The following is a 16766-nucleotide window of genomic DNA, read 5'->3' on the forward strand; positions in this document are numbered from 1 at the left end:
ACTGTACCCAGGCATCAGGGTCCCCAGCTCAAGCCCGGCGGCGCGTGGAACGCAGGGCTACGCAGCGCGGGGGCGGAGGGCGGGAGAGCGGCACGGGACACGCAGGCGCAAAAGAGCGAGTGGAAGCACCGCCCGGCACGGCTCGGGTTAAGCGGGTGTGCGCAGGCGTGGGGTCGTGGGCGGGACGGTCCCGTGGCGTCTGCGCTCTCGCGCAGGCGGGACTAGGCGCGTGGTGGCCGCGGCGGCGCTGTTCGCCGGCTGTGACGTACTAATTGTGCGCCACCACCGCCGGTGGGCCTGGGGCTCGCGGGAGGGGAAGGAGGAGGAGGAGGAGGAGGGGGAGGTGGTGGAGGTGGAGGCTGAAGCAGAGCGAGAGGCGGCCGCGGCGGGGTGGCTCGGCGGTGCGGCGCGCGGCCCAGAAGCATTGGAATCCTGAATTGAGACGGCTACGCCTGAAGACAGCAGGAGTGGCGGGGCAGCCGCCGTCGCCGGAGAGATGAGCCGGGAAGCCTGAGGCCGGAGACGCCCGCCCTCGGGCCTGTCCGCCCGGCTTCCCCGCTCCCGGTGAGGACGCCCCCTCCCCTCCCCCCAGCTCTGCCACGGCCTCTCCCATTCCTGGACCCCATTCCTACCTAACCGGTGCTCAGGAGGCCCTCGAAGGGGCTTTTTAAGGCCCTTGCACGCCGAGCCGCCCGAACCTGTAGGATCATACCGGTGCTGGGACGCATTCTGGTCCCCGGGACGGAGCAGGAGAGGGGGCTGGGCCAACCTAGCTCGGCTCAGTTCAGTCCCAGCGCGCCTTGATTCGGCTGCCTCAGCACCGCTTCGGTTCTGTTTCAGTTTCCTCTAAAATCATTCCCTTTCCATTAGATTTTACGACCTGAACCATAGCCCTGGTATCCCCATTCCTTCCTGAGACTACCTGAGCATGCCCACACACCCCACTCATTCCACGGTGATGGAGAACTCTCTTCCCACTCTAAATCACGGTTTCTCTGCGGAAATTGTGTTCTCAGGTATCTCTGTACCATGTCAGGATTCCCGTACTGAGCCTTCTCCCTTATTAGGCTCTCAACTAGGATATCCTTGGTGGTATTAAAATAGAGAAGTGGAGCCTGAAAATACTAGGTTTGATCTGGGGATCTGAGAAATAAGAACCTCGAGGCCTGCCGCTTAGCCATTCTTCCTTGCCTCTATCTGGGCAGGAGAGAGATGATGGCACAGACTCTGAAGGGCACCTTGTGGACCATATTAACTAGAAAGATATGAAGTTAGGAGTTTTTAAGTTTTTTCTCTTTTCCTTAGTTTATTTGCATTTGATTGCAGAAGAGGCGTGCTGAGGAAGAGAGGCAGAATCTGGGGTGTAGGATGTTTGGATTCTGACGCTCTAACCTTTGTTTTACAGGTTACTGGAAGATGAAAGAGACTATACAAGGGACCGGGTCTTGGGGGCCTGAGCCTCCTGGACCCGGCATAGCCCCAGCTTATTCAAGTCCCAGGCGGGAGCGTCTTCGTTGGCCCCCACCCCCCAAACCCCGACTCAAATCAGGTGGAGGGTTTGGGCCAGATCCTGGGTCAGGGACCACAGTGCCAACCAGACGCCTTCCTGTCCCTCGGCCCTCTTTTGATGCCTCAGCTAGTGAAGAGGAGGAAGAAGAAGAAGACGACGAGGAGGAAGATGAGGAAGAGGAAGTGGCAGCTTGGAGGCTGCCCCCCAGATGGGGTCAGCTGGGAGCCTCCCAGCGGCCTCGCCCTCCCCGCCCTGCTCATCGGAAAACGTGTTCACAGCGCCGTCGCAGAGCTATGAGAGCCTTCCGGATGCTGCTCTACTCAAAAAGCACCTCGCTGACATTCCACTGGAAGCTTTGGGGGCGCCACCGGGGCCGGCGGCGGAGCCTTGCACACCCCAAGAACCATCTTTCACCCCAGGAAGGGGGTGTGACACCACAGGTGCCATCCCCCTGCTGTCGTTTTGACTCCCCCCGGGGACCACCTCCCCCCCGGCTGGGTCTGCTAGGTGCTCTCATGGCTGAGGATGGGGTGAGAGGGTCTCCACCAGTGCCCTCTGGGCCCCCCATGGAGGAAGATGGATTAAGGTGGACTCCAAAGTCTCCTCTGGACCCTGACTCGGGTAAGGTGGGAATGGGGCAGAGGAGGGCATGGGGAGAGCTAAGATCCTGGGAGACCAGGAGCCTCTTGCTGTGGTGAGAACTGGGTCTAAGGAAAGTATGAGGGCAGAGAGAGGGAGGGTCCAGACAGCAGTGAAATGTCTTCAGCCCCACTTTGAGCAGGAACTAAGTCTGGGAAGAGAGTCAAGGCTGGGATACAGGATCTATAAGTAGGTGTCCTGTGCATAGATGAGAAAGGGAGTCGCGGTTTAGAAAAGTCAGTCATGTCCGCTTGAAGTCCCTCTTCGTGTGGCCTCTCAGGATAAGTGCCCCTGCGTGTACATTTCTAGAGGGTGCCATTCGTATAGTGGTGGGATGGGATCTTTCTGAGTAGTGGAGTACATCACCTGGACAGTTGTGTGTGACATTCTCACTCAGAGTATTTCTCTTTCGGAGAACCCCACTAAACAACTTCAGGCTTTCTTTTTATTTATTTATTTATTTATTTTTTAAAAATGTTTGTTTACTTATTTTGGTTGTGCTGGGTCTGAGTTGCGGCAGGCTTTCTATTTCTTTATTAATTATTTGAGTATTTATCGAGCCTTTGCTGTATGCCAGGTACTATGCTAGGTGCTAGGCATATTGTGGTGAGAAATATTTCTGAAATTTACATCTCTCTGAATCCTAGTGTTTTCTTGCTTTCCTCCTGTTTATGAGTACAGGTATACCTCATTTTATTGCGCTTCGTTTTATTGCAATGCAAAGACATTGCATTTTTTACAAATTGAAGGTTTGCGGCAACACCAAGTAGAGCAAGTCTGTCAGCGCCATTTTTCCAACAGTATTTGCTCAATTCATGCTTGTATCACGTTTTGATAATTCTCGCAATATTTCGAAGCCTCCACCCATGAAAAGATTACAACTCACTGAAGGCTCAGATGATAGTTAGCATTTTTTAGCAGTAAAGTATTTTTTTAAAAAGTATTTTTATTTTATTGGCATATAATTGATTTACAAAGTTGTGTTAGTTTCAGGGGTACAGCAAAGTGATTCAGTTATACATATACATTCTTTTTTTAAATTCTTTTCTCATATAGGTTATCACAGCGTATTGAGTAGAGTTCCCTGTGCTCTATAGTATATCCATGTTGGTTATCTATATTATGTATAATAGTGTGTGTATGTTCATCCCAAGCTCCTGATTTATCCCTCCCCCTGCCACTGTTTCCTCTTTGGTAACCATAAAGTTTGTTTTTGATATCTGTAAGTCTGTTTCTGTTTTGTAAGTAAGTTCATTTTATCTTTTTTTTAAAATTAGGTTCCACATATGAGTGATATCGATATTTGTCTTTCTCTGACTTACTTCACTTCTTATAATAATCGTTAGGTCCATCCATGTTGCTGCAAATGGCATTATTTCATTCTTTTTTATGGCTGAGTAATATTCCATTGTGTGTATATACCACATCTTCTTTATCCGTTCCTCTGTTGATGGACGTTTAGGTTGCTTCCATGTCTTGGCTATTGTAAATAGTGCTGCCATGAACCCTGGGGCACATGTATCTTTGCGGATTATGGTTTTCTCCGGTTATATGCCCAGGAGTCGGATTGCTGGGTCATATGGTAGTTCTGTTTTTAGTTAAGGAACCTCCATACTGTTCTTCATAGTGGTTGTACCAATTTACATTCCCACCAGCAGTGTAGGAGGGTTCCCTTTTCTCCCATCTCCAGCATTTATTTTTTGTAGACTTTTTGATGGTGGACATTCTGACTGGTGTGAGGTGATACCTCATTGTCGTTTTGATTTTCATTTCTCTGATAGTGATGTTGAGCATCTTTTCATGTGTAATAAAGTATTTTTAAATTAAGGTATGTACATTTTTTTTTTTTAGACATAATGCTGTTGCACACTTAATAGATTATAGTAAACATAAGTTTTGCATGCACCAGGAAACCAAAAAGTTTGTGTGACTCGCTTTATTACATTATTCGCTTCATTGTAGTGGTCTGGAAGTGAATCCGCAATATCTCTGAGGTATGCCTGTAGTAACTTTTCCTGTCTTTTATAACCTCTTGGACATAATTATCTCATGCTTTAGGGTTTTCATCCTTTAGAGTTTATATTGGTAGATTTCATTCCAGTTCATCCTTTTTGTGGTCTTATAATTTGTGTGCATCATTTAATCTTCCCATTGGCCTTTGCTCTGAGCCAGTTTCTTGCCTCCATTCTGTTTCCCCTGCCCTGCAGGCCTCCTCTCTTGTACTCTGCCCAACGGCTTTGGGGGACCACCTGGGCCAGAAGGGGAGCGAAGTCTGGCACCCCCTGATGCCAGCATCCTCATCAGCAATGTGTGCAGCATCGGGGACCATGTGGCCCAGGAGCTTTTTCAGGGCTCAGATTTGGGCACTGCAGAAGAGGCTGAGCGGACTGGGGAGAAATCTGGCCAGCACAGCCCCCTGCGGGAGGAGCATGTCACCTGTGTGCAGAGTAAGGAACCCTAGAGGATCTAGTCTCTTTCCCACAGCTGACTCCTAGATCGGAGTCCAGAGGCCTTACCTCACTCCTCTCTCCCTCCTCCACTCAGGCATCTTGGATGAATTCCTTCAAACTTACGGCAGCCTCATCCCCCTCAGCACTGATGAGGTAGTAGAGAAACTGGAGGACATTTTCCAGCAGGAGTTTTCTACACCTTCCAGGTGAGGCATGAAAGAGATGCTCTTTGGAAGAGGGCTGGGACCGGGGAGATGGGGTGAGAATGCTGCTGCCTTTTCTCCCCTAGGGATGTAGTCAGGGAGGGAGGAGGGAGCTAGAACGGAGGGGAGGAATCTGCAGGCAAGGCGCCAAGCCCCTGTGAGCCAACAGGGAGGGGCTTTACGTGGGACCCTGAAATACCACGTGTACCTAAGTATTCCTGTACCTCTTACTGGGGAGTAAGCCTTTAGCAAGTCCTCAAAAGGACCCATGACCGAAAAAAAGGAAAAAAAAAAAAAAAAGGTTAGTTTTAGATTCTTATTCTAGGCAGTAGAAGGTACTTCTGTGTGCCCTAGCCCCCTCGTCTCTTGTGTGACTCCACCCTTGGCCTACCCAGGAAGGGCCTGGTGCTGCAGCTGATCCAGTCATACCAGCGGATGCCAGGCAATGCCATGGTGAGGGGCTTCCGAGTTGCCTATAAGCGGCATGTGCTGACCATGGACGACCTGGGGACCTTATATGGACAGAACTGGCTCAATGACCAGGTAAGGAGGCATGCAAAAACAGGCCCAAGAGGGGATTCAGGGAGCAGGGTGTCTGGGGCCCTCTGCATGGGGGAGCCCTGTACCCATGCCACACCCTCCATGGCAAGTGGCCTCCCATCTTCTCCCCAGGTGATGAACATGTATGGAGACCTCGTCATGGACACGGTCCCTGAAAAGGTAGGCCTAACCAGATACTTCAGTCCCTGCAAGAACTTCCGCAGTTTTAAGCAGCTTTTTCAGTCCCTTTCATCTCTTCCATTTTACATGAAGAGGGTCTTTCTCTCTGGGGAGAGGCAGTAGAAGGTAATTTGTTCAATTCAAATCTGTAATCTTGGTCCTGAACTTAACAATTCTAGTCCTTTCCTCCAGTCTGTAGTGTTTTTCCCCTATGGCTAACCCCACAGATTGGGGTGGGAAGCTATAAGATGAGGTTAAAAATAGTTTGTGTTTTTACCCTCAGTGAGTTGGACTAGAGTTTGTTGAAACCAGTCCTTAGAGCCATAATGAAATGGAGTGGGCTGGGGAGAGGACACTTAGCAGGAGGGCCTGAGGTCTTTTAATTCCATCCAGCTCTTTTGTATCATTGGCACAGGTGCATTTCTTCAACAGTTTCTTCTATGATAAACTCCGTACCAAGGGTTATGATGGGGTGAAAAGGTGGACCAAAAACGTGAGTTATGAATTCACATCTACTTGTGTAACACCTTGCCTCTAAAGAAGAGTTCTGTTTTCTGTGAGCCCTTTCCTCAACCCTGTTCATTCAAACTTTCAAGTATTTATTAAATGTTTTCTGTGTGCCAGGTGCTGTTCTGGGCACTAAGGATACAGTGTTAAATAAGGAAAACTTCTTGCCTTTATGGGGTGAGAGTAAATATGCAAGTTAAATTTCAGCTAGTGATAAGTGCTGTGAACAAGCTAAAACAGTAATGTGGTAGCATGGGGGTGGGTACTTTAGATTGGGTGGTCTGGGAAGGCCTCTCTGTTAGCTGAGACTTGAATGACAAGGAGCTAACCCTGTGCAGATCTGGGGCAAGGGTGTTCTAAGCAAAGGGGACAGCAAGTACATGGGACACAAGGTGAGAAAGAACGTTTGAGGGTCAGAGGGCCTGTGTGGTTGGAGTAGAGTGAGCAAAGGGAAAACGATAGAAAATTTGGTCAGAGAGTAGATAATGTGAGGCATGGAGGGTAGATTTTTTTTTTTTTTAATTTACTTATTTATTTATTTTTGGCTGCGTTGGGTCTTTGTTGCTATGCACGGGCTTTCTCTAGTTGTGGTGAGCGGGGGCTGCTCTTCATTGCAGTGCGCAGGCTTCTCACTGCGGTGGCTTCTCTTGTTGCGGAACACGGGCTCTAGGTGCGCGGGCTTAGTTGCTCCGTGGCATGTGGGATCTTCCCGGACCAGGGATCAAACCCACGTCTCCTGCATTGGCAGGTGGATTCTTAACCACTGCGCCACCAGGCAAGTCCCAAAGGAGGGTAGATCTTATTCTTTGTGTTCTGAGAAGCCATTGAAGAGTTTTAAGCAGGGTGGGAAGTGCCTCATGTTTTAAACTCCTGTTTCAATGATAGATTGAAAGAGGCAAGAGTGGAAGCAGGCAGGCTAAATGGAGTAGCCGAGAAGTCCAGATGAGAAACTTGGACCAGAGGGGTAAAGGCAGAAATAGAAGTAGTTTTATCTAGGATAAATTTTGCCAGTAGAACCAGTAGGACTTTCTGATGGATTGGACATGAGAAATGAAGAAAAGATAAGATTCAAGGGATGTAGGGGAGCCGGCTTGGCGGTGGCGGGGGGAGTTCTTTTCCCCTGTCCAGTTAGTTTACCTGCCCTCTGATTCAAAGGCCAGGAAATTTCTACAGTGAGGTGGGGCCGTTGACTCCAGCATTTCTTAATTCCTGTCTCCAGGTTCAAGAGCTTACACCCTCAGGGACCCGGCAGGCCTTCTTCTGGCAGAGGCAGGGTGACATGCAGTGGAAAGAACTTGGCTTTCTGTATGCCGGTGTTTAAATCCCACCTCTGCCATTTCTTACTTCTGTGACCTTGAGCAAGTTACTTTACTTTTCCAAGCCACAGTTTCCTGATGTGAACTTTCTCAGAGGATTGTTGTGAGCGTTAACTGATTGAGCATCTATTAGGTGCCATGCATTGTTCTTAGTGTATCATGGATATTAACTAGTTTAATCTGCATAACAAACAGGTGAGGGTAGGTACTGTTATTTTCACCCTCTTACAGAAAAGGGAACTGAGGTACAGAGAGTTATTAAGTAGCTTGCCTGTGGTCATACGCTAGTAAGTGGAAGAGCTGGCTTTGAACCCTGAGAGTCTGGCTCCAGGATCCTGAGCCTGGGTTCTTAGCTACTAAGCACTTGTACCTTTAATGTGTGAAAAGTACCTGGCCCTGTCCTGGGCTCTCGAGTGTTTGTTCTGCACCACCTCCTCTGTCCTGCCTTCCTCCTTAAGCCCAATAATCCAGACATCCAGATGCTGAGCCTTGCCTCACAGTCCAGGGGCTGGGTATTGAGTTCTCCCACTTGGCTCCTTGCCTGCTCCTCCTTCAGAACCCTCCTGGCAATAGGCAGGATTCCTGTGCTGTCTTACCTGACCTCCAGCACTGCTTCCTTAGGTGGACATCTTCAATAAAGAGCTACTGCTAATCCCCATCCACCTGGAGGTGCATTGGTCCCTCATCTCTGTTGACGTGAGGCGGCGCACCATCACCTATTTTGATTCGCAGCGCACCCTGAACCGCCGCTGCCCTAAGGTTTGAGAGGGAACGGGAAAGATGGGCAGAATGTGGGGAGGAGATCCAGTGGCAAGGCATTTCAGGCAGAAGGGTGGGTTTGGGGTCTCTGAGGAGCAACCTGGGCTTGGTGCCTGTGACCACCACAACTTGGGTTCAGTTGGGAAATGTCGAGGCATCACTTCCTCCTTCATTCCTCCTTCCTTCCTCCTACATAGCATATTGCCAAGTATCTACAGGCAGAGGCAGTGAAGAAAGACCGGCTGGATTTCCACCAGGGCTGGAAAGGTTACTTCAAAATGGTCAGTTTCTAGAGGAGGGTTATGGGGGGGGGGTTGGGGGCATGGTAGGAGGCAGAAGTTGAAGCCATACGTGTAGGGTCTCCTCCAGGAGAAGGGCTTACCTTCTTTTTATTCTCTAGAATGTGGCCAGGCAGAATAATGACAGTGACTGCGGCGCCTTTGTGTTGCAGGTAAGCAGATACCAGTTGGGTTAAAGAGTTGGGAGGGAGGCGGGAAGCTGTTCTGCCTCTCTCATTTGGCTCACAGCCACTTAGGGAGCGGGAGTAAGCTTCTGTGTTAGAATGCAGAAACCCTGATTTCATTGTCCTCTCTTGGTTTCTCCATACCGCACTGGGACTGGGTGTGTGGTCCTTGGTCTCTGGCCCTGATATCTGCCTCCTGATCCCCTAATGCAAAGTATTTTCTCTGTTAACACTAGGTATTTCATGTACCAAATAGGAACATTGGCTTTAGAGTCAGACTTCTTTTGAGCCCCAGTCTATGGGACTTTGGCTTCCTTTGTGAAATGGGAATGTTCTCGGAAAGATCCAGTGAGATGTGTATCATACAAAATATGTAGCACAGGTCCTGATTTGGGGGGGATGCTCAGTAGATGGTTCTCATGGCCTGCTTTGTTAACACCCAGTATTGCAAGCACCTGGCCCTGTCTCAGCCATTCAGCTTCACTCAGCAGGACATGCCCAAACTTCGTCGGCAGATCTACAAGGAGCTGTGTCACTGCAAACTCACTGTGTGAGCCTCGTATTCCAGGCCTCAAGCCCATTCATTAATGGGCAGGGGGACATGGGAGACCCTTCCTTCCCAAGAAACTCCAGTTCCCTTTGTCTCTAGCCTCTTCCCACCCAATTCCCTTTGGATTTTCATATTTAAATGTTTTAATTGATTTCTGTATTTTTTTTTCTTTGAGAGAACATTTGTTGATTTCTGATGTTCAGGGGTTAGCCATGGAACATCCCCTTTTTCCTTCTGTCTACAGGGGAGTATGGCCTTGTGGCCTAGGTGGGGCAGTCATCTCCCTTCCATGTGCAGGGCCGGGGGGGGCAGGAAAATCTGTGCTGGGGTGGTGGGCGGGCAACGGGATTACTGCCTGCCAGATCTTCAAACTTTTTTTTATATATATATATATATTAAATACCATGGTCCTTCTCTGGTCAATAAAGGATCCTTTGGAGATACATAGTGGTGGTCTTCCTTAAGGGGCCTCAAACTAGTGGATATCTCTCCGGCTTTCCTCCAGTCAGTGCTGTTAGCTACCCTTTCATGGATCTTGAGACTTACGGGGGGCCAGCTTTCCATCCGTGGCTCAGACAGTGCCAAGACCATGTCTTCAACCAAAAGAATCCCCCAGCAGGGGGAGCCAGGGCTGGAAGGAGGGAGAGTAGGTAAGCCTCAAAAATATGGGAGCTTGAGAGGTGCTGAAGTTGGGAACACAGCATACTTAAGGGAGCCCACCAGGATTCATGACAGCAACCCCAAATGCTCTTAAGCCCGTTAAGTCAGTTCCTTCATCCTTTCTCCCTCCAGCCCGGGGGTATGGCCCTTGATTCCATTATCCCTGTACATTCGGAGTCGGTGTCCGATTTATCTTTGCTGCAGGAGAGAACAAAATTAAATGTGGGTCCAGTGGAGACCTGGAGCAGAGGTAGAAGGAAGTGCTGGTCCCGGGAGCCCGGAAGTCCCTGGAGGCTGAAACCTCGCCCCCCTTGCGTGATAGGGTCTGCTAGGCCACATGACCAGGGCACTCTCGCCTCCGCACGTGTAGGGGTGCAGGGCACCAAGATGGCTGCCAGGCCTCGAGGCCTGAGTCCTGTATGTCACTTCCGTACCGGCAAGAACGGCGGGCCCTTTAGCCAATGAGGCTGCGGGGCGGGCCTTCACCTTGATAGGCACTCAAGCTATCCAGTGGTGGCTGCGTGCCAGAGCGCCGACGAATGAACGTCACGCCGGGTTGCTGAGCGGCGGCAGGCGGAGCTGAGGAGGCCAAGCCAATGCGATGGCTGGGGCGGGGTCGGGCTCTCTATAAGTTGTCGATAGGCGGGCACTCCGCCCTAGTTTCTAAGGATCATGTCTGCGAGTCAGGATTCCCGGTAAGAAAGACATTTGCAAGAGATTGTGGCTACTTACCCTGCCGTCCCTTCCGAGGACCCCGCCGGGGGACGCTGAGGTTCACCGCCCTAGGCCCCCCCCCCCAGGGTTGCGGGGCGACCAAGCCGGGAGCACCCTTGGGGGGGTGAGGGGCGGGTCCACGGCCGACGTTGCCGCCAGGGCCTAGGCAGAGGCCGAGGACGGCCCAGGTTTCGGGGCTCGGCGCGCGAGGTGCGCGAAGCCCCGGCGCTGAGTCGGGCGGCGAGGTCGCGACCTGGCGTGGGAAAGAAAGGTGGAGGCGACCGTGCGTGGCCCGGAGCCGCCGGTCCGGTTGCCTCACTGCCGGAGGGAGGGCTCGCGCGATCGGGATTCCGGAGGATTCTGACGGTACCACTCGCCGAAGGCGGGGGTGCCTGCGTCCTCAAATCAAGTCGCTGAGTCGCGTGGAGCTATGGGTCGGGGGAGAAGAAGCCGGCCCTTCAGTGTGCTGGTTTTCTTGACGGCCAGGACCGAGCCTAACCCCGAGGAGCGGCCGCGTGAGGCACCAGGAGCCCACCCGGCGCCGGGCGGGCGGGTCCATTTTGCCGCACAAGCCGGGCAATTGGCAAACTGCGGATGGTCAGGTCCACTTTCCTTCGGGGGTGAGCGGCCTGAGGTATGGGAGGGCGACGCCATTTCGCGACGGGGGCGGGCGGGATGTGGTTTGTTCCGGGGGGGGGTGGACGCCGCCGAGTGGTCGAGGGAGCAAGCACATGGCGTCCCGAGGTGTTCCCCTCCCCCAGTCCGCTTCGCTTCTAAGTGTTGTGCAATCTCCCCCTTTGCTAGCTCGGCTGGGGCTCATTGTGTGCGAGGCCGCCACCGCCCGCGGCCTCCCACATCCGGGCACTGCGAGGGGGGGAGATGGGCTCGAGGGAGTGGGGGAGGGCGCGGGCTGTATGACGTGGGGGGAAGGGGAAGTCCTACCCTGGCATCTGGAGAGGGGAGGGCGGGACTTCCGGCGCGCAGGGGCCACGGTGGGAGGTGCACGCGTTGGGGCTTGGAGCGTCAGGCTCAGGACACGTGGGCCCGGAGGCAGGCACCACCTCCGCGCCCCTTAAGCGCAGATCGGTTCCTTCCAGCCTCTGGGTCTTCTAGGAAGGTTATTCTATCATGTCGGGGTCGGCTTGACTTGATCCGCTCCCGAGATAGGGCCTGACTCAGTTGTAAAATAACTATTCTGTTTTCTGGGAACACGTGGGGCTTGGATTAGGGAGTGAAGGCTGGTGGCATCATGCAAGGTTGGTTTGCTGGTAGGAAGAGGCTGGCTGTCAGGATTTCTACATACTGTATTTTTAAACCGACAGATCTAGAGACAATGGCCCCGATGGGATGGAGCCCGAAGGCGTCATCGAGGTGAGGTTGGACCCCTCCCACCATTATCCTTTAACTCTGGGAAAGGCAGTGCCACTAGCATTGTTCTTTGGCTTTTGAAGTGGTGGTTTAGTGAATGCACCAGTGATTGAAACCCAGGATTCAACTGTACTACGTAACATAAAACTCCCAGGTAGTTAGACATGACACCTTAACTCCCTTGCAGAAATTTGTTTAAAATACTTAAGTTTTTAAAGCGTGTTTAAAACATGTCACTCAGATTCTGTTCTCCTTTCTACAACATCCAGGTTCACTGTTTACAAGTGGGCTGGCTCCTTAGGGGGGTTTCCCAGGTCATGTAGAACCATCAACCATCTGGCTTCCATGGGGAGAAAGAGAGGTTGTGGGCTCTGAAGCTATGGTGCAGGTACAAGGTCCTGTTTACTCCAATGCAAGAGCACAGCCCTATTTCTCCTATTTTCTTTGTTTTCTACAGAGTAACTGGAATGAGATTGTTGACAGCTTTGATGACATGAACCTTTCGGAGTCACTCCTCCGTGGCATCTACGCCTACGGTTTTGAGAAGCCCTCTGCCATCCAGCAGCGAGCCATTCTTCCTTGTATCAAGGGTAAGACCCTTCTGCCCTAGAACAAGTTCTGGACTGTCCCTGGCCTGGGTAGAGTGGTGCCTGGTTGGTGGTGCTTGTCTCATATCAGCCAGGGACAAAGTAACTCCTTGTTTATCCCAGCTTGGCTTTTGGTTTGTGCCCATGTCTGGTTCATGCCCTGGAAACATGGATTGCTGGTTTAATTTCAACAAGGTAGTGTTTTAGCCAGATCATGCTGGCTTTTTACAGCTGTATTTCTAGCCCAATCTTGTGCAGTACTAAATGACTGAAACTTGGCCTGATTTTCCAGATCTGTTCTTGTTTGGATACTGTGTTGTCATGTAGAGTCTGAAGCACTTATTGCTGGGCACATATTTCTATTGGTTGCTTACTGATCTTATTCAGCAGGGCTGTTGAATGTCCCACGAGTCCAAAGAATGTTTTCTACCATATCAAATATCTCCTAATTTGTGTTTAGGTTACGATGTGATCGCTCAAGCCCAATCTGGGACTGGGAAAACGGCCACTTTTGCCATATCAATTTTGCAGCAGATTGAATTGGATCTAAAGGCCACCCAGGCCTTGGTCCTGGCACCCACTAGAGAGTTGGCTCAGCAGGTGAGTTTACCTTTCTTCCCTTGGAGGACTTATTTAGAAGTGATTAGCATAAACCAGAAATCAGAAGTTATGTGCCCCAACTCCTACCACTTTTGGAAGAACTGAAGTATGGGGAAAAGAGATGATGTAAAGTCAATTGATGACTTTTATGTCTCAAGACTTAACTAGGTAAGTTGTAAGCCTTTTCCTCACTGAACACTGTAAGCATCCCTTACTCCACCCATTTCCTGAGTCAGACGGGAAGGCTGCTGGGTGGAGCCTGGCCGGCTGGGCAAGTTTGGCTGTTTTATGAACAAAACCCCCTGGCAATGGGCAAAGAGACACCTGATTGGTGGTGGTGTCTTGTATCAGTCAGGGGCAAAGCAGATGTCTAGTCCTTTCTTCATCGTAGCTTGATGCCTGGGTTGGTGGCCAGAGCTGTTTCATGGCTGGGGCACATAAAATGTTGGGCTATTTTCCTGGGTCTTGGAGGGGAAGATCAGAAACACTTGTCTCATAAGTTGATTATTGAGTTTAAGGGAATGTATTCTTACAGTGTTCTACGGAGGTATCGTGGTCATTCTATGCCTAACTTCCGAACAAAGGCAGTGTAAACAAGAAGTTACAGTAGAGCTCCATACGAGGGCCCTTAACGTTTAGAACATGCTTTAAGAGTGAACATGCCATCTAATATAGGCAGGAGTACAACAGTACATAGATGTCATTCCACGCATAAAACTAATTGCTGTGACCCATCAAATAAATGGGTCACACAGTTGACTTCCAGAAAGCTGTGAGGTCTAATCGGTTAAGAAGCCATATTGAAGTTATTTCAGGGGGCCATTATTGTGAATCAGTGTGTACATTCAGGAGCCAGACTGAGTTCAAATTCTGAGACTGCCATTTATCAGCAGTCTAATCTTAATTAGATTGTTTAACCTACCTGTTTCTTGCTTAAGAAGTGAGCTTAATAGTGTTTGTCTCAGAGCTGGAAAGAATAAAATACATAAGCACTTAAAATGGTGCGTGGCAGTTGTAGCTAATACACAAGCACTTATGTTTTTCTGCTTCAGATACAGAAGGTAGTTATGGCCTTAGGAGATTACATGGGTGCCTCGTGCCACGCCTGCATTGGGGGTACCAATGTGCGTGCTGAGGTGCAGAAGCTGCAGATGGAAGCTCCCCATATCATCGTGGGTACCCCAGGCCGTGTGTTCGACATGCTTAACCGGAGATACTTGTGTGAGTGTACAGTTTTCTAGCTCTCTGGGTCACTTCCTTATGCATGCCTTTCCAGTTTCTTAACATGGCCACAATTTGATTTCCAATGATATCCTCTGAGAGTTGCTCTGTGATGAACCCCATGCGTGTCACCTGAGCCTGGCTTCCCTGTCATCTCAGCCCAGGTAGTGTTCTACTTCCCAGGGCTATTGTCTGGCCTGGCAAGGGGGTCCCAGGCAGAGGATCAGTCTTTGTTTTCTGAGAGCAGACCGCCTGTCCCTGTTTTTTTTTTATCGGGAAAGTTAGGTGTAGTTCACACTTCTCTAGTAACTACCTGTTGGTGTTCTTCTTTCTGCAGCTCCCAAGTACATCAAGATGTTTGTACTGGATGAAGCTGATGAAATGTTAAGCCGTGGGTTCAAGGACCAGATCTATGACATATTCCAAAAGCTCAACAGCAACACCCAGGTGAGGAGGACATTGGGGTCTTGCTGGCATGGCTGACAGTTGTTTTGTATAGGTTGTGGTGTGCTTGGGGTGATGATGGAGCGTTATCAAGTGCCAAAGGAGGGACTTCCCTGGCAGTCCAGTGGTTAAGATCTGGCATTTCCAATGCAGGGGGTATGGATTCGACCCCTGCTCAGGGAACTAAGATCCCACATGCCACGTGTTGTGGCCAAAAAGTTTTTTAAAAAAAATAAATCTTGGATGCTATCCAGATACCTAAAAAAAACACAAAAGTGCCAGGGGAGCCATGGAGTTCTGGAGTATCCCCTACCCTGAGACTGCTCTTTTTTTCCATTAGGTGGTTTTGCTGTCGGCTACAATGCCTTCTGATGTGCTTGAGGTGACCAAGAAGTTCATGAGGGACCCAATTAGAATTCTTGTCAAGAAAGAAGAGTTGACACTGGAGGGTATCCGCCAATTCTACATCAATGTGGAACGAGAGGTGGGGCCCAGTGCAGGAGGCGGACCCGGTGGTAAGTTGTTGGGTATAGCCCCTGACTGATCTCCTCCCCCCACCCCACCAGGAGTGGAAGCTGGACACACTTTGTGACTTGTATGAAACCCTGACCATCACCCAGGCAGTCATCTTCATCAACACCCGAAGGAAGGTGGATTGGCTCACTGAGAAGATGCATGCCCGAGACTTCACCGTCTCTGCCATGGTGAGGTTTCTCCACCTTGTTTTACCAGCAGTGTCACATGTCAGGGTCCTACTCACAGTCAGTTCTTTCAGAACCAACCCACCTACTTGTTACACCGTTCTATTTCCTGTTCTAGCATGGAGATATGGACCAAAAAGAACGAGACGTTATCATGAGGGAGTTCCGCTCTGGCTCTAGCAGAGTATTGATTACCACTGACCTACTGGTAAGTAGAAGGGCATTTGGACAAGAGTGGAAGGAAGATGGAAGAATCCAAGGTGATTCCCTCTTCCAAGGGGCCTGCTAGTGCCCCTCTTCAGGAAAGTAGCAACTTGGAATAAAATCTGGCACGCCTCAGGTTTCTGGGGAGAGGGGATGTTTGTTTCCTTGCCTTCCTTTGGCTGCCTACATGTATGCTTAAGTCTCTTCTGGATAGACTTACGGTGTCCTCTCATTCACACACTGAAGCTGCCTTCTTTCTGGACATAGGCCAGAGGCATCGATGTGCAGCAGGTTTCCTTAGTCATCAACTATGACCTCCCCACCAACAGGGAAAACTACATCCACAGGTAAATGCAGATCTGGATTGTTAAACCAACCCAGTCCCCTCCTGCCCAGTCCTCCCTGCACGGAAGCTTCTGATTTTCTCCGTCTCCCTTATCCTCACTTACTCTAAGGGTCCCCTTGTTTTCCAGAATCGGTCGAGGTGGACGTTTTGGCCGTAAGGGTGTGGCTATTAACATGGTGACAGAGGAAGACAAGAGGACTCTTCGAGACATTGAGACCTTCTACAACACCTCCATCGAGGAGATGCCCCTCAATGTTGCTGACCTCATCTGAGAGGGGCTGTCCTGCTACCTAGCCCCAGCCAGGGCTCAATCCTTGGGGGGCGCTGAGGAGCAGCAGGAGGGGGGAGGGAAGGGAGTCAAGGGATGGACATCTTGTCATTTTTTTCTTTTTTTTTTTTTTTTCTTTGAATAAATGTCACTTTTTGAGGCAAAAGAAGGAACCGTGAACATTTTAGACACCCTTTTCTTTGGGGTAGGCGCCGTCTCTTCTCCCAAAAACACTAATCCATTTCCCTAACCTAGTCAACCTCCAAACCCCAGAGGCTCTCCCCACCCCACCTGAATTCCTCTGAAAATGATTCAGTGGGGGCTACAATGTCACTCCACCTCATTTGCTGGACCAAATCTGGAGGGAGAACCCCTGAGTTAGGTGGCCCAGGGGGTTGTCCCCAGGTGGGGGGAGTAGGGGAGAGAAAATGGTAGCCATTTTTACATTGTTTTGTATAGTATTTATTGATTCAGGAAACAAAGACAAAATTCTGAATAAAATGACTTGGAAACTGCCTGCCTTGGCTTGTCATTTC

The 16766-nt window shown here is 50.3% G+C and overlaps 2 protein-coding genes and 4 non-coding genes across 7 annotated transcripts; all 6 read left to right on the plus strand.

Moving 5' to 3' along the window:
• Nucleotides 1-321: 321 nt before the first annotated feature.
• On the plus strand, nucleotides 322-10259 carry SENP3 (SUMO specific peptidase 3). The gene is made up of 11 exons (XM_036836333.1): nucleotides 322-564; nucleotides 1406-2131; nucleotides 4357-4596; nucleotides 4694-4805; nucleotides 5198-5345; nucleotides 5475-5522; nucleotides 5938-6015; nucleotides 7967-8104; nucleotides 8302-8385; nucleotides 8505-8555; nucleotides 9011-10259. The coding sequence occupies exons 2-11, from the start codon at nucleotides 1417-1419 to the stop codon at nucleotides 9119-9121; spliced, it is 1725 nt and encodes a 574-aa protein (XP_036692228.1). The 5' UTR covers nucleotides 322-564; nucleotides 1406-1416; the 3' UTR covers nucleotides 9122-10259.
• Nucleotides 10260-10391: 132 nt separating this feature from the next.
• Nucleotides 10392-16746, plus strand: EIF4A1 (eukaryotic translation initiation factor 4A1). Of its 2 annotated transcripts, none has more exons than XM_036836335.1 (11): nucleotides 10392-10472; nucleotides 11814-11862; nucleotides 12317-12449; nucleotides 12907-13046; nucleotides 14099-14267; nucleotides 14605-14714; nucleotides 15052-15195; nucleotides 15278-15415; nucleotides 15531-15620; nucleotides 15884-15963; nucleotides 16090-16746. In XM_036836335.1, exons 1-11 carry the CDS (start codon nucleotides 10450-10452, stop codon nucleotides 16232-16234), a joined length of 1221 nt encoding a protein of 406 aa, XP_036692230.1. In that variant the 5' UTR covers nucleotides 10392-10449; the 3' UTR covers nucleotides 16235-16746. The 2 variants fall into 2 exon arrangements, with proteins under 2 accessions (XP_036692230.1, XP_036692229.1); XM_036836334.1 differs by lacking the exon at nucleotides 10392-10472 and adding an exon at nucleotides 10539-11111 and having other exon boundaries at nucleotides 16090-16745.
• LOC118887581 lies at nucleotides 12484-12618 on the plus strand. The gene has a single exon (XR_005018061.1). It is a non-coding gene; the product is annotated as a small nucleolar RNA SNORA48 (small nucleolar RNA).
• LOC118887582 lies at nucleotides 13344-13487 on the plus strand. The gene has a single exon (XR_005018062.1). It is a non-coding gene; the product is annotated as a small nucleolar RNA SNORA48 (small nucleolar RNA).
• LOC118887598 lies at nucleotides 14372-14512 on the plus strand. Its single transcript, XR_005018076.1, has one exon. It is a non-coding gene; the product is annotated as a small nucleolar RNA SNORD10 (small nucleolar RNA).
• Nucleotides 15666-15807, plus strand: LOC118887566. Its single transcript, XR_005018045.1, has one exon. It is a non-coding gene; the product is annotated as a small nucleolar RNA SNORA67 (small nucleolar RNA).
• Nucleotides 16747-16766: the final 20 nt, after the last annotated feature.

The sequence above is a fragment of the Balaenoptera musculus genome, chromosome 20, assembly GCF_009873245.2.
Source record: "Balaenoptera musculus isolate JJ_BM4_2016_0621 chromosome 20, mBalMus1.pri.v3, whole genome shotgun sequence".
Lineage (NCBI taxonomy): Eukaryota > Metazoa > Chordata > Mammalia > Artiodactyla > Balaenopteridae > Balaenoptera > Balaenoptera musculus.